General features: G+C 42.8%; 1 protein-coding gene across 2 annotated transcripts in view; it reads left to right on the top strand.

Moving 5' to 3' along the window:
* Positions 1-18,585, top strand: part of fgf14 (fibroblast growth factor 14) — a 513,640-nt gene that overhangs the window by 317,919 nt on the left and 177,136 nt on the right. The window contains exon 1 of one of the 2 annotated variants that reach the window (XM_072578067.1): positions 5,427-6,438. The exons of the other annotated variant lie outside the window; for it this stretch is intronic. Within the exon in view, the coding sequence (XP_072434168.1) occupies positions 6,246-6,438 (193 nt within the window). The 5' untranslated portion in view covers positions 5,427-6,245. Of the gene's footprint in view, positions 1-5,426; positions 6,439-18,585 lie in introns of those variants that run through there. 2 annotated transcript variants of the gene reach the window in all.

Below are 18,585 nucleotides of genomic sequence, written 5' to 3'. Positions count from 1 at the left end.
TAATCTATTGCTTTTGCAATAACTGTTTCATTCCAGTTGCCTTCCTAATCACTTGCTGTACCTACATACTCAGTTTGTGATTCATGTAAAAGGGGACCCATTGTCCTTCTACCAAAGAGTTCTGCAAAATTCTTTGCTTTAGTTCACTTGTAGGATGCAGATGTCACTGGTCGGATCAGCATTTCTTGCCATCCTTAGTTGCCCTTGACAAGGTAATTGTGAGCTGTCTTCTTGAACCACTGCAGTCCATGTGCTGTAGGTAAATGTGCAATGCTATGAGGGAGGGAATTCTGGGGTTTTGACACAGCAACAGCGACACATTTCCGAATTAGGTTGATGAATGGATTAAAGGAGAAGTTGCAGGTATTGGTGTTCCCAGGTATCTGCTGTCCTTATCCTTCTAAATGGAAGTAGTCATGGTTTTGGAACCTGCTATCTAAGGATCTTTGGTGAATTTCTGCAATGCATCTTGAGATGGTGCACCCTGCTGCTACTGTTCATTGGTGGTACAGAGAGTGGATGTTTGTGAATGTGGTAGTAATCATTTGGCTGCTTTGTCCTAGATGATGTCAAACTTCCTGAGTGTAATTGGAACCGCACCCCTCCTGGCAAGTGAGGAAATGAGTTACTTGCTGTAGTATTCCGAGGCTCTTTTGTAGTCACTATACTTCTATGATTAGCCCAGTTCATTTCTGATCAATAGTAGCCCTTAGGATGTTGATAGCTGGTGAATGTCAAGGGGTGATTGTCAGATTGTCTCTTATTCAAGATTAGATTAGATTAGATTCCTTACCGTGTGGAAACGGGCACTTCAGCCCAACTCGTCCACACTGACCCTCCGAAGAGTAACCCATCCAGACCCATTTCCCTCTGACAAATGCACCTAACACTATGGGCACTTTAGCATAGCCAATTCACCCAACATGCACATCTTTGGACTGTGGGAGGAAACCGGAGCACCTGGAGGAAACCCACGCAGACACTGGGAGAAAGTGCAAACTCCACACAGACAGTTGCCCGAGATTGGAATCGAACCTGGGACCCTGGTGCTGTGAGGCAGCAGTGCTAACCACTGAGCCACCGTGGTGTTTGTCTGGTTCTTGTTACTTGCCACTTTTCAGCCCGTGCCTGGAGATTACTTTTTCTGGAAGTGTTTAATGTTCAATCTGCAGAAAATAATTTAGAAAATAAATAATGCACAAACCCATTTCTGCCATGAGACCACACACTAATGACATGTAATGAATTGAAAATACAAATACAGCTAATTGCATTTTTGATTAACAGGAAACAGATGAGTAATAGATACAGTCTCAATCCTCATTTTGCAAATTTCTTAAACAAAATAGCTCAGCAAGTATATGCATGCTTTTGATTTTTATTTGTGTTTTTCTTAATTAGGGAATAATGATAGATGTTCATGTGATAGAAAATAGCTTTGAATTGTGATGATGGACAATTAATTCTGGGCACTCCTTGTTGCACTACAACATTCCTTTCAACTTATTTCATGGGGTATGAACCTTGCTGCCAGCACTTACTATCCATCTCGAATTGTCCTTGAGAAGTTGATAGTGAGCTGCCTCCCTAAACTGTTGCAGCCCATGGGCCAAAGTGTTTTTAAGATGGAACATGAAGGATGCAAAATATCCCATGGTTCTGTTTCAGAGAAGAGCAGCGGGTTGTCTCCAGTTCCTCAGCCAATATCGCTGAAACTATTTATCAGATTGCTATTTGCAGGCGCTTGCTCGATGCAAAACTAGCTGTGGTGTTTCTGTGTATGACAATAATGTTTTGGAGTCATCCATAATAGAAAGAAAGATTGATCTGGTTCTTGGAAGGCAATCATCTTAGCCCCGGGAAATCACCGCAGGAATTCCTCAGGTTGTAATGATCTCTGAAGAGATCGATATCTTTTAAAAAGCAATTTAGAATTCCAGTTAATAGCAGAAAGAGTGCCATTTAAGACATTTACTATTAAAAAAGACTGCTTTTGACTAAATATTATCCTTGTAGGCATCTTATACTTTAAACCACAAACAGAACATTGCTCTTTTACTTTAGCACAAAAGAGGAACAGATTTCACAGATATATTTTACACTTTCTTTTAAGAAGACATTCACTTGTTCTAGAACATGTAAGAGTGATCCAGAGTTGCTGATAGTTTAACACTGTTAACTTTTAATCTTAGAATGGTCTTTCACAGTGAGATTTGTCCCATGGAGACTCTTCCTTTTTTGCAAGTCAGGCTTGTCTTATTTTGACTTCTCATGAGTTTGATTTTCCTACTCCAAGCAGAACTCCTCTCTGTCTCCCAGATCCTGACAGACTAGCTTTGCTTCAGAGATATCTTAAAAACTCTTTCCATCGTAAAGTCCAACTTCATGATAACATGGATCTTGTTCCAGGTAGAAATGTTAATTGGCTATCATTCTGACACAATCTCTTTTATCTTGAAAATTTAAAGCATAGGTGCTAAAGCATAACATATATCTTAACATTTTTCTGGGACTTTGGAGATTCACAGTCCATTAACTGTTAGTGTGGCCTGCTGCCATTGTCCACAGTAAACACTTTGGACCTTCTTCCCAGTTAAAAAAATAAGTCTTTAATCTCTAAGAATTAAACCAGGCCACTGTCAGACAGGCTCCTGAATAGATCACATGATTCCTTTCATTTTTTTCTTAAATTGAAAGGCATTGCCCCAAAGCATAGGCATCTTATAAACCACAGAATTGTAAAAAAGGTCCATCTCCAGTCATTTCATCAATGTCTTTCCCTCCAAATAAAGGATGGGAAGTGGGAAAGGTTTCTGATTATTTGCATGATGTTCAATTCCATTCAGTCTTTGCCTGAATTTAGCAAGACCTAGACAAAATTCAGGCTTAGGTTGATAAGTGCCAACTTACATTGGCACCACACAACTGCCCGACAATGACTGCCTCCCCTTGATTCTCAATGGCTTTACCATCGCCAGATTCCTCAGCATCAACAGCTGGTTTAAGCTGCTATTGACCAGTATCTGAACTATATAAAAAAAATTCTTGCCTTATTTTGATGAGTGCAGCTACAGAAACATTCGAGAAGTTCAGGGACAAAATAACCCGCTTGATTGGTACCTCCAATGAATAATTCTTTCCTCGACTACATCTGGCGGACTGAAGGGTAGTTAGAGAAAGGCATAAAATACTGGCCAAGATAGCAATGCTCATATCCTATGAACAAATGCCGAAAACTATACTTCATTGGGTGTCGAGAGCGTTCGGGCAACCTGAGGCGATGAGAAGGTGCCGTAGAAATTCAACTATATCTGGATCAGGAACCTAGGAGCTGGAAACTGCTTAACAGGTCCATTCTATCCCACTGAGTAGGATCACCCCTTCCCAGACGACATCCTTTTCTAGATCAGTCACTTAGCAATCAGTAGCTGTGTTTTTAGCAAGGTCCAGATTTGGATCATTCAATTTCAGACAGAGTGGAGTTCTATTTTTCTGTGTTACCTGAGCTCTCAGGCATTTAATTGATGGCATTAATTCTGTCATTCGGCTGTCATGGTGTTATTAAGCGGACCTGTGTCCAGAAGCAAAGCTGGGATGCATAATTTTAAAGCCGTTGCAACGTTTTAAATTACTATTTGTTACGTTGAATATGGTCAGAGGGAATTCCAACGCACTTTGTTGCAAATGTTCCCTTTGTAACAAGGCTCGATGCTGTACCGTTCCGGGTGAGGCGGCAGGGGGCTCCCTCGAGTCTCCTGCCGAGCTTTGAGCAGGAAAACCCTCTTCAAGAGTATCAGTGTTTGGAGGGAGTGGCTGGGGGAACCTGTGATCGACTGGGGATAGACCAGCGCTCATTTTTGGAGGGTGGGGGAGGGCGTGAAGGAGGCTGAAGGTCGGTGGTCGTGCGGGCACCCTTTCTGGAAAGGACCCCTTTTATTAAAACGCGACCCAAATGAGGATTGCAACGCAGGTTTTGTGAGTGCGTTATCCTGCAGCAGTTATCAATGAAGTAAGGAAAATAACATATCAACATTGCTACCGATCGATGCTATACGTATAGCAGGAGTTTCCCTTTTATATATATATATATATTTATGGTGTCTAAAGGATTTGTGGCAGCACCCCGGCTTTGCAATGGAGCGATTGAGTCAAAGGAAGGGGAGGCGCAGTCCAAAGGGAAATAGGAATTCCTGTAATCACGTATTAACCAGGCTTTGGGAAAATCCCTCGACCCTGATGGGTCACCTTGCCCGTCGCCATCTCATAGATGGATCTGATGGGGTCGGCTGGGGTGACCGTCACTGAGCGTGTTCCTATAGTGGATGGAGTCCCCGCACCTTCGGGGTGATCCAGTGGTCGCTGTCCGCGGTGCTGAATCTCCGATCCGCGGGGTTGGCCCCGCTCCCTGCCGGTCTCAGTGTGAAAGCAAATCACCCTCCCAGTTCTACCACCGCTCTCACCCCGCGAACAGTGCGTCCGCCCACCGCTTGTGGCTTATTCACTGTGAAACATGTACATTACATCAGTGTGACCGGGGTGAGCTTGACAAGTATACACATACACACACACTCACACACACACACCCACACATACACACCCACACACACATACACACACACACATTCACACACACTCACACACACTCAGACATACACACACACACACACATACACACACACACACTCACACACACATTCTCACACACACACTCACACAATCATTGTGGAGAAGGACAGTGTTTCGCGCGGTTCTTTTACCATCACGTCTCGCTAGGGATGTTTTACCCGTTACAAGGAGGAATGAATGTGCAGGGCTCTTGTTGGGTGTAGGCATGTGTGTGCAGGAGGGTGCTGAGCCCGATCTGTCTCTGCCGGTGAAAGATGGGAACCTTGTTCAAGAATAAGGTATTTGCAGGAAGTGCTCCATTTCACCGGATGAGCGTTACTGGACAGTTTTCCCATTTCTCTGCGAGAGCCCCGTTTTCACTGGTGGAAATTTATTTCATCCACCTCCTAGGGATTCCCCCGCCATTTTACTAGTGGTGTTTCCCCATTCCTACGGGAATCCTCCCATTTCCCCCCCGAAGGTGTTCTCCCAATTCACTGGCGCCCTCCCATTTGCAGTGCTGTCCCCCATTAGAATTAACGCCCTTTACTGTGTGGGCAGATTGAGTCAACACCTCTCGACTCCCGGAGACACTGTATGTCCATATGCCCGCACGTCCCTTGGGGACGCTGGGGGCAATTTAGCATTGGAGGGGGAAATCTACTCAGACGCAAGGACAACGTGCAAAGTCTTCCCAGGGATTGAACCTGGCTCCCTTGCATTAAGGGGCGGCGGTGCTAACCATTGAGCCACAGTGCCGCCCGTCTCAGTGGCCGAGTTTTCCCATTTCACTGGAGGGAGTTTTCCCATTTCGCTAGATGTCTGTCTTCCCCGCAGCCTCCCCCCCCCCCCCCCTCTGTTGGACAGAGTCGAAGAGGGGAGTGTAGGAGAGCCCGGGGATGAGCCGCTGGGAGGTTGGTGCAGCGTGAATCTCTGGAGGGTCGGGAACGTGGTAAACTTTCTCGCTGTCTATCTGTGTGTGTATGTATGTGTGTGTGTGTGTGTGCGCGCAGCTGCCTGACGGAGCAGACGTCAGCTGAAGGTCTGAGCTCGGATTTCTTTTGTTGTGACGCCCGGTTGCTCATCCTGGCCACTCACTCAGTGTAGACAGAGAGGGGCAGACACTGAGGAACTGCTGGCGACTGCTGCTGCTCTTTGGAGACGCGCAGCAACCACTTCACACGGCGCTCAGTCAAACCACCAGGGCAAGGAGATCTCACCTGCTTCCCCCTTGGAGTTAAAGAAGTTCCGAGAATTTGACAAGACAATAATAAAAAAAGAATGCGGCGAAACGACACTGCAAGAGGATAGTCCCGTGAGGTTAAAGGCGAATTCCTAGTCTGAGCGACTGACTTGCTCCTTGTCCTGGGATTTGAGGGAAGGATGGAAGACTTGATGAGGGAGGAGAGTGTCCCCAGATTGGTGCGAGGAGTTAACAGTGGTCTGTGCTTATCACTCAGAGAGTCCACTGGCTCATCGCTCCCAAACACACGGCAAATCTGAGGCAGTGAACTGCGAGTCAGCCACCCAAAATCTTCATGAAGGGCTTCATGCCTTGAGAGGCCGGGAGGTGTGTGCTGGATCGCCGTCGTTTTCTGGGGCTGTTTCTTGTCTCTTTTCCCTGACGCGAACCGTTAGCCATGGCAGCGGCTATTGCGAGCTCCCTGATTCGGCAGAAACGCCAGGCTCGGGAGCACCACTTGGACAGACCCATGGTCACCAAACGCATTAACAGTCCTCACAAAAACAAAGGAATCTGTAATGGGAATCTGGTAGATATCTTCTCGAAAGTCAGGATCTTCGGAATGAAGAAGAGGAGACTAAGGAGACCAGGTTTGTTTTCCCTTTTCTAAAAAAAATGCAATGAGGGTGGGGGGGAACCCCATAGGAAAAGTAAACAGACAGAGTGTTTCCTTGGAAGATTATAAATTCGGTGTGGATAATTGCAATGTGTTTTCTCAGTTACAGAAACTGAGGAAAATGTTTCCTGGTTTAATTTGTAGAGTGGCTCTGGGTGTGGAAATACTGAAAGGTGATGGGGTGAGCAGTGTCGAGGACACTTTTCTCCCCCCCCACACACCGAAGTTATTTGAAAGGTAGGTGTGTGGGTCTCAGAATGTGTGAGCCGGTCGCTTCATTTGCCATCGCCTTTCCCCGAGCCGGGTGGTAAGAATCTATCAGTCGGAGAATCATCAGGTGGTGGGGGTGGGGGGGGGGGGGGGGACTGAGGATGTTCAGGGTAGCTGTCCCAACCCATCCAACTGAAGTTGCCTTCTGTCTGCCTCAAGGAAAGCGGCCCCTCAACAGCTAAAGGGCCAATTTCTGGGCCAAAGGCCGTCAGAGCCTAAATTCTCAGCAAAGTCGTGAATGTTGCATTTACTCATTTAGAATTCCCCTCATTTTCTTCACCTGGTAACAAATCTTTGTTATTGAGGTGACATATCAGAATTTTCAAAAAACCGGTCGAATGGAACGGGCAGTTGCGTTCCAAATGTATCTGAAGAGGGTGTTTTGGCACAGAAACCTTGGCGAAGGTGGATACATTTGTAGAAAATAGATTTGTGCATTGCATTATAAAGTCCAATTTGTTTTGTGTGTCTACAAACAACTCAGTAACCTCACAGGCTGTGTGAATGTTGGTTTCTTTATGGCACATTTGCAGGTGTTTAAGATTGTAGCAAACATGTACTTCAATTGCCCGGACACGCAGACACACTCTTTCTCTCTCATTCACACACACACTACAAACACACTCCCTCTCACACACACACACACTCTCCCTCACACACACACACACACACACACACTCTCCCTCACACACACACACACACACACACACCCTCTCTCTCTCAAACACATACACACAGATAACCATATCCAGATTGGGAACACATCTGGACCCATTCTGTTCGTCTTCAATATGGTGTTAGAGTTAGCCGATTGGAGTGGTAGCTCGCCCCCGTTTAGTTTCTCAGTCTCTGGGACCAAGAGGCACCGCAACGTGACAAAAGACCAAAACTTAAAGCAAAGCACCCGATAAATCACAAATGCTCCAAGTCAACAATTTCCATAGTCAGACCACAACAATGAATCAAAGTATATATAACGTCGAGTTCGAAGTTTCGAATAAATAGCTATGAGTCTAAGGCAGATGCAAACTGACAGGGAGCGAGCAATAAGCACAACTTACACATCAGTAACAATTAACCTTTGCATGCTGATTTGTTCTAAAATTAGTTCTTTTCCACCCCTCAATATAATTACCTAAAAACACCTGTCCTTGCTTGAGAGTAAGGATCTGAACAACATTATTTTAAAAACCAGACACAGGTTAGTACGGGAAAATTACATTGCCGACATAAACACATGTTCAATCTCTCAACTCTGTATTTGATAGCTTTCGAAGTTGTCTTAAAGGAAATATAAATGGTAATGTGCACTCTCTTATATAACATCAAACCTCAAACAGGAGCCTATGGAAGATGGAATCAGTGGTTTACACGAGGAGGAAACACAAAACGATCTCTCACTTAATAAAAAAAACTCAGTTCATGTTATCTAACATCGATGCACCTCAATTCATTCGATTAGGATAAATCTTTACATGGCCAAACGATAAAGGTTGACGTTCATGAAATATGAACAGGTAGCATTTTTGCAAGTTCAATTATAGTTGAAAGAACAAGTTAAAAAGGGGCTTCCTGTTGTCGCCCAAACATTAGAATCATTGACACGTGAAACCACTGGAAAGTTATCAACAATTTGACTTGTTTTAATTTTCTATTTTGTTTTTGTTGAGCTATTTAATCTTGGAAAATCCAGTATTTAATATCTCTGCTTCAAATCCCTGCTCAGTGCATGACATCCTCATAATCTCTTCGTTCAATGGGATTGTTCAAATTCACTTTATGCTGCCGATCACAGATAGCTCCTGTATGGGGACTACTGTCTAAAAGACAGTGATTCCAGGTTCAGTTACTTTCAGTGTAAAGAAAAAGACTTCTGACCAAGTGCAGCTTCCTCTCATCTTTGTCCTGCAATCTACTATCCATAAAGCTTGCTAACATTATCAGAGATGGAGTCTGGCAGAACTGCTCGATCGAGGTAATAAAGCATTACTGAATTTCAAAAACATTCCAATGATTTGTAATTTCTTCTTTATTTCAAGGATATTAAATACACTCCTTGATTTTCTATCAGTCGATATCAATGTTAGAATTACAAGTTTTGTAAAATATTAAAGATCCTTAGCTGAATGTCATTGCCTGCAGCTTAAAGTTTGTGATTTCCTTTTGAAGAACATTGTCACCCTTCTTTTGTAACAAGCAGATACTTATAAACATGTTTTCAATTTAATTCATTTATCCTAAGCCAGATCTAGCAATGTTAAGACTCCATACTAGGGAATATGTTGCGCTTATACCTCATTTGTAAACAGCACAGAAGTAAAATAGGTTTTCTCAGAATGAACTCGTCTGTATTTTTAAAGAAATGAACTGACAGACATTAAAACTGGTTTGGAAAGGGTGAAAAGGCATTAGTTAATCCAGAAATCTGTACAGGTAGCTTAGACGTAGTGAGCATGAAAATCAAATCAGAATCCTTTCTCTGTTCTGTTTGAGTAGCTTGCCTTGTAGTGTTTCAGGGATATGCTGTGGAATTGATTCTGCTACCTTTAAACACCCACACTCCTGTACAAGAGTTAAATATTTCACTGAGCTGTAATGTGAATGGAATTCAGTGTATGCTAACTGATCATAACAGCTGGCAGTCGGCTCAAATATAATGTGGTATCTTTAAGTAGTTACTTTTGATTCTATCAAATCATATATAGAAATAGAATTAATTTTTCTTTGTTAGAGGAAAATCTACCTCCTTGAATGTGATTTGTGATATCTGAGTTATTTTTACAGACAAGAGTTGTTTGTTTGATATGGACTACCTTCTTGAGATTCAAGACACTTGTTTGATTGCATTAGATTTTTATAATTTATATCCTGCTAACTTAGCAAAAATGTGTCCTGAAACACATAACTTTATGTTTCAGCTTTATTACATTGCTTTCAATGTTTCTTCATCTCAACAAGCATCTAACAGTTGAGAATGAAAATGATTTTAAGTGGTTAGGCAGCAATGTCAAGGCTGTAACTCGGTCTTGGAGCTGTGCTGATATTTATACACAGCATCAGTGTTCATTTATTTAGCACCCGTAATATGAAAAAATTATCATAAGACATTTCACAGTAACATGAGAGGGCAAGTAATGCCCTTGCTATCATTTCTTGTGAGTTTCAGTGCTTTCAGAAGCAGTTGATTATGTTACTGACTGACAAGTTGATGCTAGTTCTCTGTAATTCTGTGTAATATAGACAAACTATACTGACCTCCAATAATAAACAGACCTGGCATTACAGTCTTTGGTCATAGCATACCACGATGTTCCTTTTATTCACATCATGATATTCAAATATGGAACTGTGATCCCATTCTGAATAGAAAAAACTGTTAAAATGATAACCAATTTGTTGAACATTCTCATGCAAGGCTGAGACTTATTGTGTACCCCTAACTGTCCAGTGCAGCTGGTGATTACTGATAGCAAATGATTTGATACAACTGCGTGGCATTTTAAGCCTCTCCAGAAGACAATTACGAGTTGTGGATTTGGTAATGGAGTCACACATAGACTTGGACTGGATAAGGGCAGAACATTGTGCTCCTAAAGGACATTAGCAACGCTATGCAATTTTTTTTGAATAACAATCCAACAGTTTCAAGGTTACTTTTATGGCATCTGCCCCTTTCTATATTCCAAATACATTCTAAAGTAAATGCAAAATCTCATGGTGGGATTTGAACTGATATGCAACAATTGATTTTGTCCTCCTTGACTCAGGATGCTAAGGTCAATTGTAATATTGTTACACTCCTGTTAACTTCAACGAGTTTCAGACTTGGAATCTAGTCCTCAAAGCTCAATGATTGGCTGAGTAAAGTCATAGCACTTTCAGCATTTAATATTTATGGCTACTGATCATGCAATATTTACAGCACAGAGACAGGCCATTCAGCCCAGAAGTACAGGCTTGGTGAGCTTCCTTAAACACTACTTTATGTCAACCTATTAACATATCCTTTCATTCCTTTCTCTTGCATGTATTTATCCAGTTTACTTTTCAATGCGTCAATACTGTTCACCTCAAGCACTTCCTTGTGCTGGTGAGTTCTACATTCTCACCACTATTTAGGTAAAGAAGTTTCTCCTGAATACTCTATTGAATTTTTTAGTGATCATCTTATATTTATGAACAGGGCATTTTTATTTATTCCTCAGTGCTAATAGCTTTATCAGAGCAACTGGTGGGAATAATTTACAATACCCAACATGGCCAATCAGCAGAGACACAATGATGAACCAGATATTGCACAGACCTTGTTATTTAAAATGTGATAATGTGGTAGAATCAATTCTTTCAGTCAGTTTCTCCAATAACTTCAAGCAGTTATTCACCCAAGCCTCTATTCCTGCAACAAAATTGTCACACTATCATACCTGGGAAACTCATAAACCATTGCAATAATATCTATAAATCAAATATCATGATTGATATCATATTTGTAAATTATTTGAAATTCACTCAAAGTTTTTCAGACAATCCAAACCTTACTGCCTTGTGTCTTGTAACAATCCTCACGATCTTAGAGGTGAATTCTGATGAAATTGTCATTCCTAACCTCTTTGGAAGAAACATGGGAACACCAGAAAATGGCATGGAATTCTGAAGCTGTTCTGCTGGTCAAATAGGAAATTTCCCCATGGAAATTCACCCTCTTGTTTTACATTACGTAAATTACGGAGGATTTTCATGAGTATTTAAGGAAAAACAGTTTTCCACTGCTGTAATCAGAGGCCACAGATTAAGAAAATGGATCGGAGAGGAGTTTTTGTGAATTGGAATGCACTGTTGGAATGCCGCACATTTCTGCTCCTTTATACCCATTACCTATGATCCTTTATACCCATTACCTATTTTCTTACTGCCTACATTGACTCTCACGGTCAATTTTTCATTTCTCATTCTTCTTCAGATCTCTCCTCAGTATTATTCTTCTGTATCTCTGGTATCACTTCAAACCCTACGATCATCTGAGTACCTGTGCTTGTCCAACTTGGGGCTCACCAACTTCCCTCTCTCAATTTCTGTCAATACGCTATGCTGTGGAATCTCTTTTCTAAAGCTCCCTGCCTTTCTTATACCTTCACAGACTTTCAGGAAATATAGTGTGGTGGTAATGTCAATGAATTAATAATGCAGAAGAGACGAGAAGCATGCATTCAAATGCTGCCGTGGAAGATGATGGAATTTCAATTGATTGAAAACCGCTATTAATTATTTTAAAAATCCAACTAGTTCACAGATGTTCTTCAGGGAAGGGAATCTGTTGTCCTTGCCTAGCTTGGTCTACAATAAGACTGCAGGCCCACAGCAATGTGTTTAACTCTTAACTGCTTTCTGAAATGGCTGGTCAAGTCATTCAGTTCAAGGGCAGTTAGGGATTAGCAAGGAATATTGATTTTGCCTGTGATGCCCACAACCCATGAAAGAGTTGTTTTGAAAACTTCCTTTGACCATCTTTTTGGTCGTCCGTTCTAATGTCTTTTCCATTGAAATCACTCCCACTTTTTGAGTGATTATGCTAATGCCTTTTGAGGCACCTGGGGATGATAAAGGCACTATATAAATGTAAGTTGACATTGCTAGGTAGCTCAGGTGGTCTAGCAATGTTGTCTCAAAAATGATGGGATTGTTATGGCACAAAGGGAAGCAATTCAGTCTGTCATATCTGCACCAACTCTCTATAAGGGCCTTTCACCTAGTGCCACTCACTTGCCTTTACCCTTTAGCCATGCAAACATTCATCTACTGATAATTACCTACATTTTTCTTGGAAGCCTTAATTGAATAGGTTTGCTCAGTGGTTAGCACTCGTGCCTCACAGCACCAGGGACCTGGGTTCGGTTCCAATCTTAGGCCTAGCAGAATTTGCACATTCTCTCTCTGTCTGCATGGGTTTCTGCCCCAGTTTCCTGATGCACAAGTTAGGTTGTTTGGTCACGTTAAATTGCTCATAGTGTTCAGTGATGCATAGGTTAGGTGTGTTAGCTGTGGGAAACGTAGGGTTACAGGGAAGGGGGATGAGTCTGGGTGGGATGCTCTTTGGAGGATTGGTGTGAATTGTTGGGCTGAGTGGCCTGTTTTCACACTATGAAATCTGCCTCCACCATATTCTCAGTCACTACATTCCAGTTTCTAGCTACTCGCTGCAATAAAAAAAACATTTCTTCACATTGTTGTGCTTTTTTTTTCATCAATCACACAAAATTGAGATCATCTGATTCTCAGTCATTTCACTAATACAAAGAGTGCTTCCTTGAGCTCTATTGTGGTACAGTGGTAATGTCCCTACCCCTAGACTGGGAGATCCAGGTTCAAGTCCTACCTTCTCCAGAGTTGTGTGATGATATGCCTGAACAGGTCAACTAAAAATGGCTACAGAGAGTTTTCCTTATCTATTCTGTTTGAAGTCCCCATGATTTTGAATGTCTCTATAAATTCTCTCAATTTCTTCTTCTTCAGAAGTATAGCCACAGGAACTTCAATTTATCTACTTAACTCAGTTCCTCATCCCTGAAAGCCTTCCCATATATCTCTTCTGCACACTGTCAAATAACTTCAGATACTTACTAAAACCAATACAGCTACCATTTAAAACAATTGCCACGATGTCAGTCAAAAATCTTTTCAATGGACAATATTCAACAACAGAAGAACAAAAAGTTAAAAAGAAATAAAATTAAGTCACTGGCATACTTAAGTCCCACAACTACGCAGATAGACCACTGAAACACAACAGTATGTAAAATTATGATTGCAGTGTCAGTTGTGGCTGCACAGTAGCAGTCTTTGGACCAATCAGAAAAAAATTAAAGCTGCTGCCCTGGTGCAGCACAGTGGGGGAGTGCTGCACTGTTGGATGTAATGTACAGCTTTTGGATGAGAAGGTAAACCAAAGCCAGGTCTACCAATGCAGGTGCAAATAAAGATGCCATGGGACTACTCATAAGAAGAGCAGATGAAGTCTCCCTGGCATCTTAAACAATATTTATCCCTTAGTTAACATCACTGAAACAAATTATCTGTTGCTGTTTGTGAGGGTTTGTTATGTGCAAAGCTGCTGCATTTCCTAAATCACAAAAATGTCTGCACTTCAAAAATATTTAGTTGTCTGGAGAGCAGTTTAATATGACCTATGGATGTGAAAGTCACGACTTAAATGTAGGTCTTTCTTCTGTCATTTCAGTGTTGTAGAGATAATGCATTGACCTCACTTCACTCTTGCAACTGGTTACATCATTTTTACCATGCCATTATATTACAAACACCCTCTGCTGCTTCTATCTGGAGCTAGTGCAGAAAGAGGGGCAACAGAAGGACACAAGTCTTCACAACTCTCAGTTTTGTTTAATATCTGGCCTTGCAAAATCCTGGAATTACTTCAAGTCTTTATACCAATGTTCTGCCTATCTTCCCACTTGCATTATTAGATCACGTATCTCTGTATTTTTACTAAATTACTACTCTTATTACTGACATATAAAATGCCTTGTTTTAATTCACTTTCTGAGAGGGTTATTTGACTTCACTTAATTCCCTATATAACATCATTGTTTCTTTTCGTAGTCTTTTGCACATGTTGAATCTGACTTTTATTGATTTTAAATTGAAGGTTTCAGTATCACAAACTGTAACAAAACATCTAATGGGCAGCATACATATTGCAGTTTCCAACAAATCCATTGGTTTTGCTGTTGATTCAGTCCTATTAAGTATTATTTGATAGAAATGCCAATAATGTCAGAGCCTTCAAAGTTTTATATAGGCACTTTTTAAACTTATTTGAGACCGGAAAATGCATTATTTTATTGAAACATATGAGTAAAATGAATATTATGCTTTTTAAGGAATATCAATGCATTGATCAGTCAGCACACTCCCAAAGCCAAATTAAAACAAAAAAACGATAAATGTAGAACAGAGTGTCATAGAATATTGTGCTGTGCAATTCCAGTGTTTGGATTTGTGAGGTTTGCATTGGTGGTATGTGTTGGTGTGAGGCAGCCTCACAAGTAGCCAGCACATCTCAGAACATTGCAAATAGTCTGAGGGCTGCTGCCAACACCCAGGATTCTGCCAAATTAGCATGTACTCAGGAAATTATCTCTGCAAAAAGTCATGGGTTACTCCCTGTCATAGTCACAAAAGTTGAGTGTATCCTATCCTTGATGAATTAGGAGAAAGTGAGGACTGCAGATGCTGGAGATCAGAGCTGAAAAATGTGTTGCTGGAAAAGCACAGCAGGTCAGGCAGCATCCAAGGAGCAGGAGAATCGACATTTCGGGCAGAAGTCCTTCTTCAGATATCCCAACCCAGCAATGCATTTTTAAGCTCAGTATCCTTGATGAATACCCAGCTAATTTACTGCGGGAATGTTGCCTTGCATCTTATAACTGACTGCACCATTCAGATGACTATTAATCTTGTTTTGCTGTGAACATTGGAAAAGTCAAGCATGAGAAAAGGCCATCGGCTTATTGAAGCTCATCCCCCTTGTATTCAATAGCTCCCACCTCAGCATCGAGCTGTCCTTTGCATAACCCTCACGCATTTATAGCCAGCTTATCTGGCAAACCTCACCAAAGATTTATCACTTAGACTAAAAGTTCTCCTAATATCTGTTTCATTGATTTGAATTTATGTTCTTTGGTCATTACCTCCTGGCTCACTGTGAAATACTATCCATGTTGTATCTTATTGATCTTAACTATTTAATATTTCACACATGTCAATTAAATTCTCTCCTCAACAGTTCTTTTTTGGGCATGAGTTTCTTCAATCTTTACCTCAGTACTTATTCTCTTTTCACTAGGGATCAACCTCACTACCTTCCTGCCCTATCATCTCGAATGCTTTATATCTTTCTTTAATCATGTGATGACCAGAGCTGAGCACTATTTCAAATAAGATTTAAAGACAACCTTATACGATCTTACCAAAGCTTCAGTAAGATTGTGCTGAATTTTCCAGGTTATTGATCTCACAGTTTTATTTGCCTATTTTTAATTCCTTTGCTGTGTGGTCTAGACACTGAGAGTAATAAGTTTACTGTTATAGAGTCATAGTCATAGAGATGTACAGCACGGAAACAGACCCTTCAGTCCAACCCGTCCATGCCGACCAGATATCCCAACCCAATCTAGTCCCACCTGCCAGCATCTGGCCCATATCCCTCCAAACCCTTCCTATTCATATACCCATCCAAATGCCTCTTAAATGTTGCAATTGTACTAGCCTCCACCACTTCCTCTGGCACCTCATTCCATACACGTACCACCCTCTGCAGGAAAAAGTTGCCCCTTAGGTCTCTTTTATATCTTTCCCCTCTCACCCTAAACCTATGCCCTCTAGTTCTGGACTCCCTGACCTCGGGGAAGAAACTTTGCCTATTTACTCTATCCATGCCCCTCATAATTTTGTAAACCTCTATAAGGTCACCCCTCAGCCTCCGACGCTCCAGGGAAAACAACCCCAGCCTGTTCAGCCTCTCCCTTTAGTTCAAATCCTCCAACCCTGGCAACATCCTTGTAGATCTTTTCTGAACCCTTTCAAGTTTCACAACATCTTTCCGATAGGAAGGAGACCAGAACTGCACACAATATTCCAACAGTGGCCTAACCAATGTCCTGTACAGGCGCAACATGACCTCCCAACTCCTGTACTCAATACTCTGACTAATAAAGGAAAGCATACCAAACGCCTTCTTCACTATCCTATCTACCTGTTCATGTTTATGTCCTGTACTGTTTCAGTTGATCACATTGAATGTACATTGGGTGACATTCAACATTGGTGGAGGTACAGAAAGGGCAGAGGTCAGATCAGTTGCATGTTACCTACTTGCCTGTCACTAACACATTCATTTTGTATCTGCTGTTACACACTGACCACCTGTGTAGACTTGTTCATTACAAACAGGCCCATTATGCACCCACTCTTTACATAAAGACCATTATGGATTCGCCTGTTTACACATCTGCAGTTTACTATCCATCTCTCTACACACGCGCACACACACACACATGTTATGCAACCATCTGTTAGACACCCACCTCGGTTGCTGGAAACCAGAGTCTAGATTAGAGTAGTGCTGGAAAAGCACAGCAGGTCAAGCAGCATCCGAGGAGCAAGAAACTCAACGTTTCGGGAATAGAGGCAGGAAGCCTCCAGGGTGGAGAGATAAATGAGAGGGGGTGGGAGTGGGGAAAAAGAAACATAGAATACAATAGGTGAATGGGGGTGGGGATGAAGGTGATAGGTCAGAGAGGAGGGTGGAGTGGATAGGTGGAAAGGAAGATAGGCAGGTCGGACAAGTCATAGGGACAGTGCTGAGCTGGAAGTTTGGAACTGGGGTGAGGTGGGGAAATGAGAAATGAGGAAACTGGTGAAATCCACATTGATGCTCTGGGGTTGAAGTGTTCCAAGGTGGAAGATGAGGCGTTCTTCCTCCAGGCTTCGAATGGTGAGGGAACGGCGGTGGAGGTAGCCCAGGACCTGCATGTCCTTGGCAGAGTGGGAGTCGAAGTGTTGGGCCACAGGGTGGTGGGGTTGATTGGTGCGGGTGTCCTGGAGATGTTCCCGAAAGTATTCTGCTCGGAGGCGTCCAGTCTCCCCAATGTAGAGGAGACCACATCAGGAGCAACGGATACAATAAATGATATTGGAGGATGTGCAGGTGAAACTTTGATGGATGTGGAAGGCTCCATTGGGGCCTTGGATGGAAGTGAGGGAGGAGGTGTGGGCGCAGGTTTTGCAATTCCTGCATTGACAGGGCAGGATTGTTGGGGGCGTGGACCTGACTAAGTAGTCATGGAGGGAACGGTCTTTGCGGAAGGCGGAAAGGGATGGGGAGGGAAATATATCCCTGGTGGTGGGGTCTGTTTGAAGATGGCAGAAATGTTGTCGGATGATATGCGATGGTTGGTAGGGTGGAAGGTCAGCACCGGGGGGGGGGCGGGGGGAGGTGGTGGGGTTCTGTCCTTGTTACTGTTGGAGGGGTGGGGTCTGAGGGCGGAGGTGCAGGATGTGGATGATATGCGTTGGAGGGCATCTTTAACTATGTGGAAAGGGATATTGTGGTCTCTAAAGAAGGAGGCCATCTGTTGTGTTCTGTGGTGGAACTAGTCCTCCTGGGAGCGGTTACGGCAGAGGCGGAGGAATTGGGATTACGGAATGGCATTTTTGCAGGAGCTAGGGTAGAAATAGGTGTAATCCAGGTATCTGTGGGAGTCGGTGAGTTTGTAAAAAAATGTCAGTGTCAAGTCAGTCGTCATTAATGGAGATGGAGAGGTCCAGGAAGGGGAGGGAGGTGTCAGAGATGGTCCAGGTAAGTTTCAGTTTGGGGTGGAATGTGTTGGTGAAGTTGATGAATTGCTCAACCTCCTCGCGGGAGCATGAGATGGCACCAATGCAGTCATCAATGTAGCGGAGAAAGAGGTGGGGGTGGTGCCGGTGTAACTACGGAAGATGGTCTGTTCTACATAGCCAACAAAGAGACAGGCATAACTGGGGCCCATACGGTTGCCCATGGCTACCCCTTTGGTCTGGAGGAACTGGGAGGATTCGAAGGAGATATTGTTAAGGGTGAGGATCAGTTCAGCCAAACGAATGAGAGTGTCGGTGGAAGAGTACTGTTGGGGACGTCAGGAGAGGAATAAACAGAGGGCTTGGAGGCCCTAACCATGGCGGATGGAGGTGTAGAGCGATTGGATATCCATGGTGAAGAGGAGGTGTTGGGGGCCGGGGAAACGGGAGTCTTGGAGGAGGTGGAGGGCATGGGTGGTGTCTCGAACGTATGTGGGGA

Source organism: Chiloscyllium punctatum, chromosome 9 (genome assembly GCF_047496795.1).
Source record: "Chiloscyllium punctatum isolate Juve2018m chromosome 9, sChiPun1.3, whole genome shotgun sequence".
NCBI classification, from domain to species: Eukaryota; Metazoa; Chordata; class Chondrichthyes; order Orectolobiformes; family Hemiscylliidae; genus Chiloscyllium; species Chiloscyllium punctatum.
This window is presented reverse-complemented; position numbering and strand designations above follow the sequence as displayed.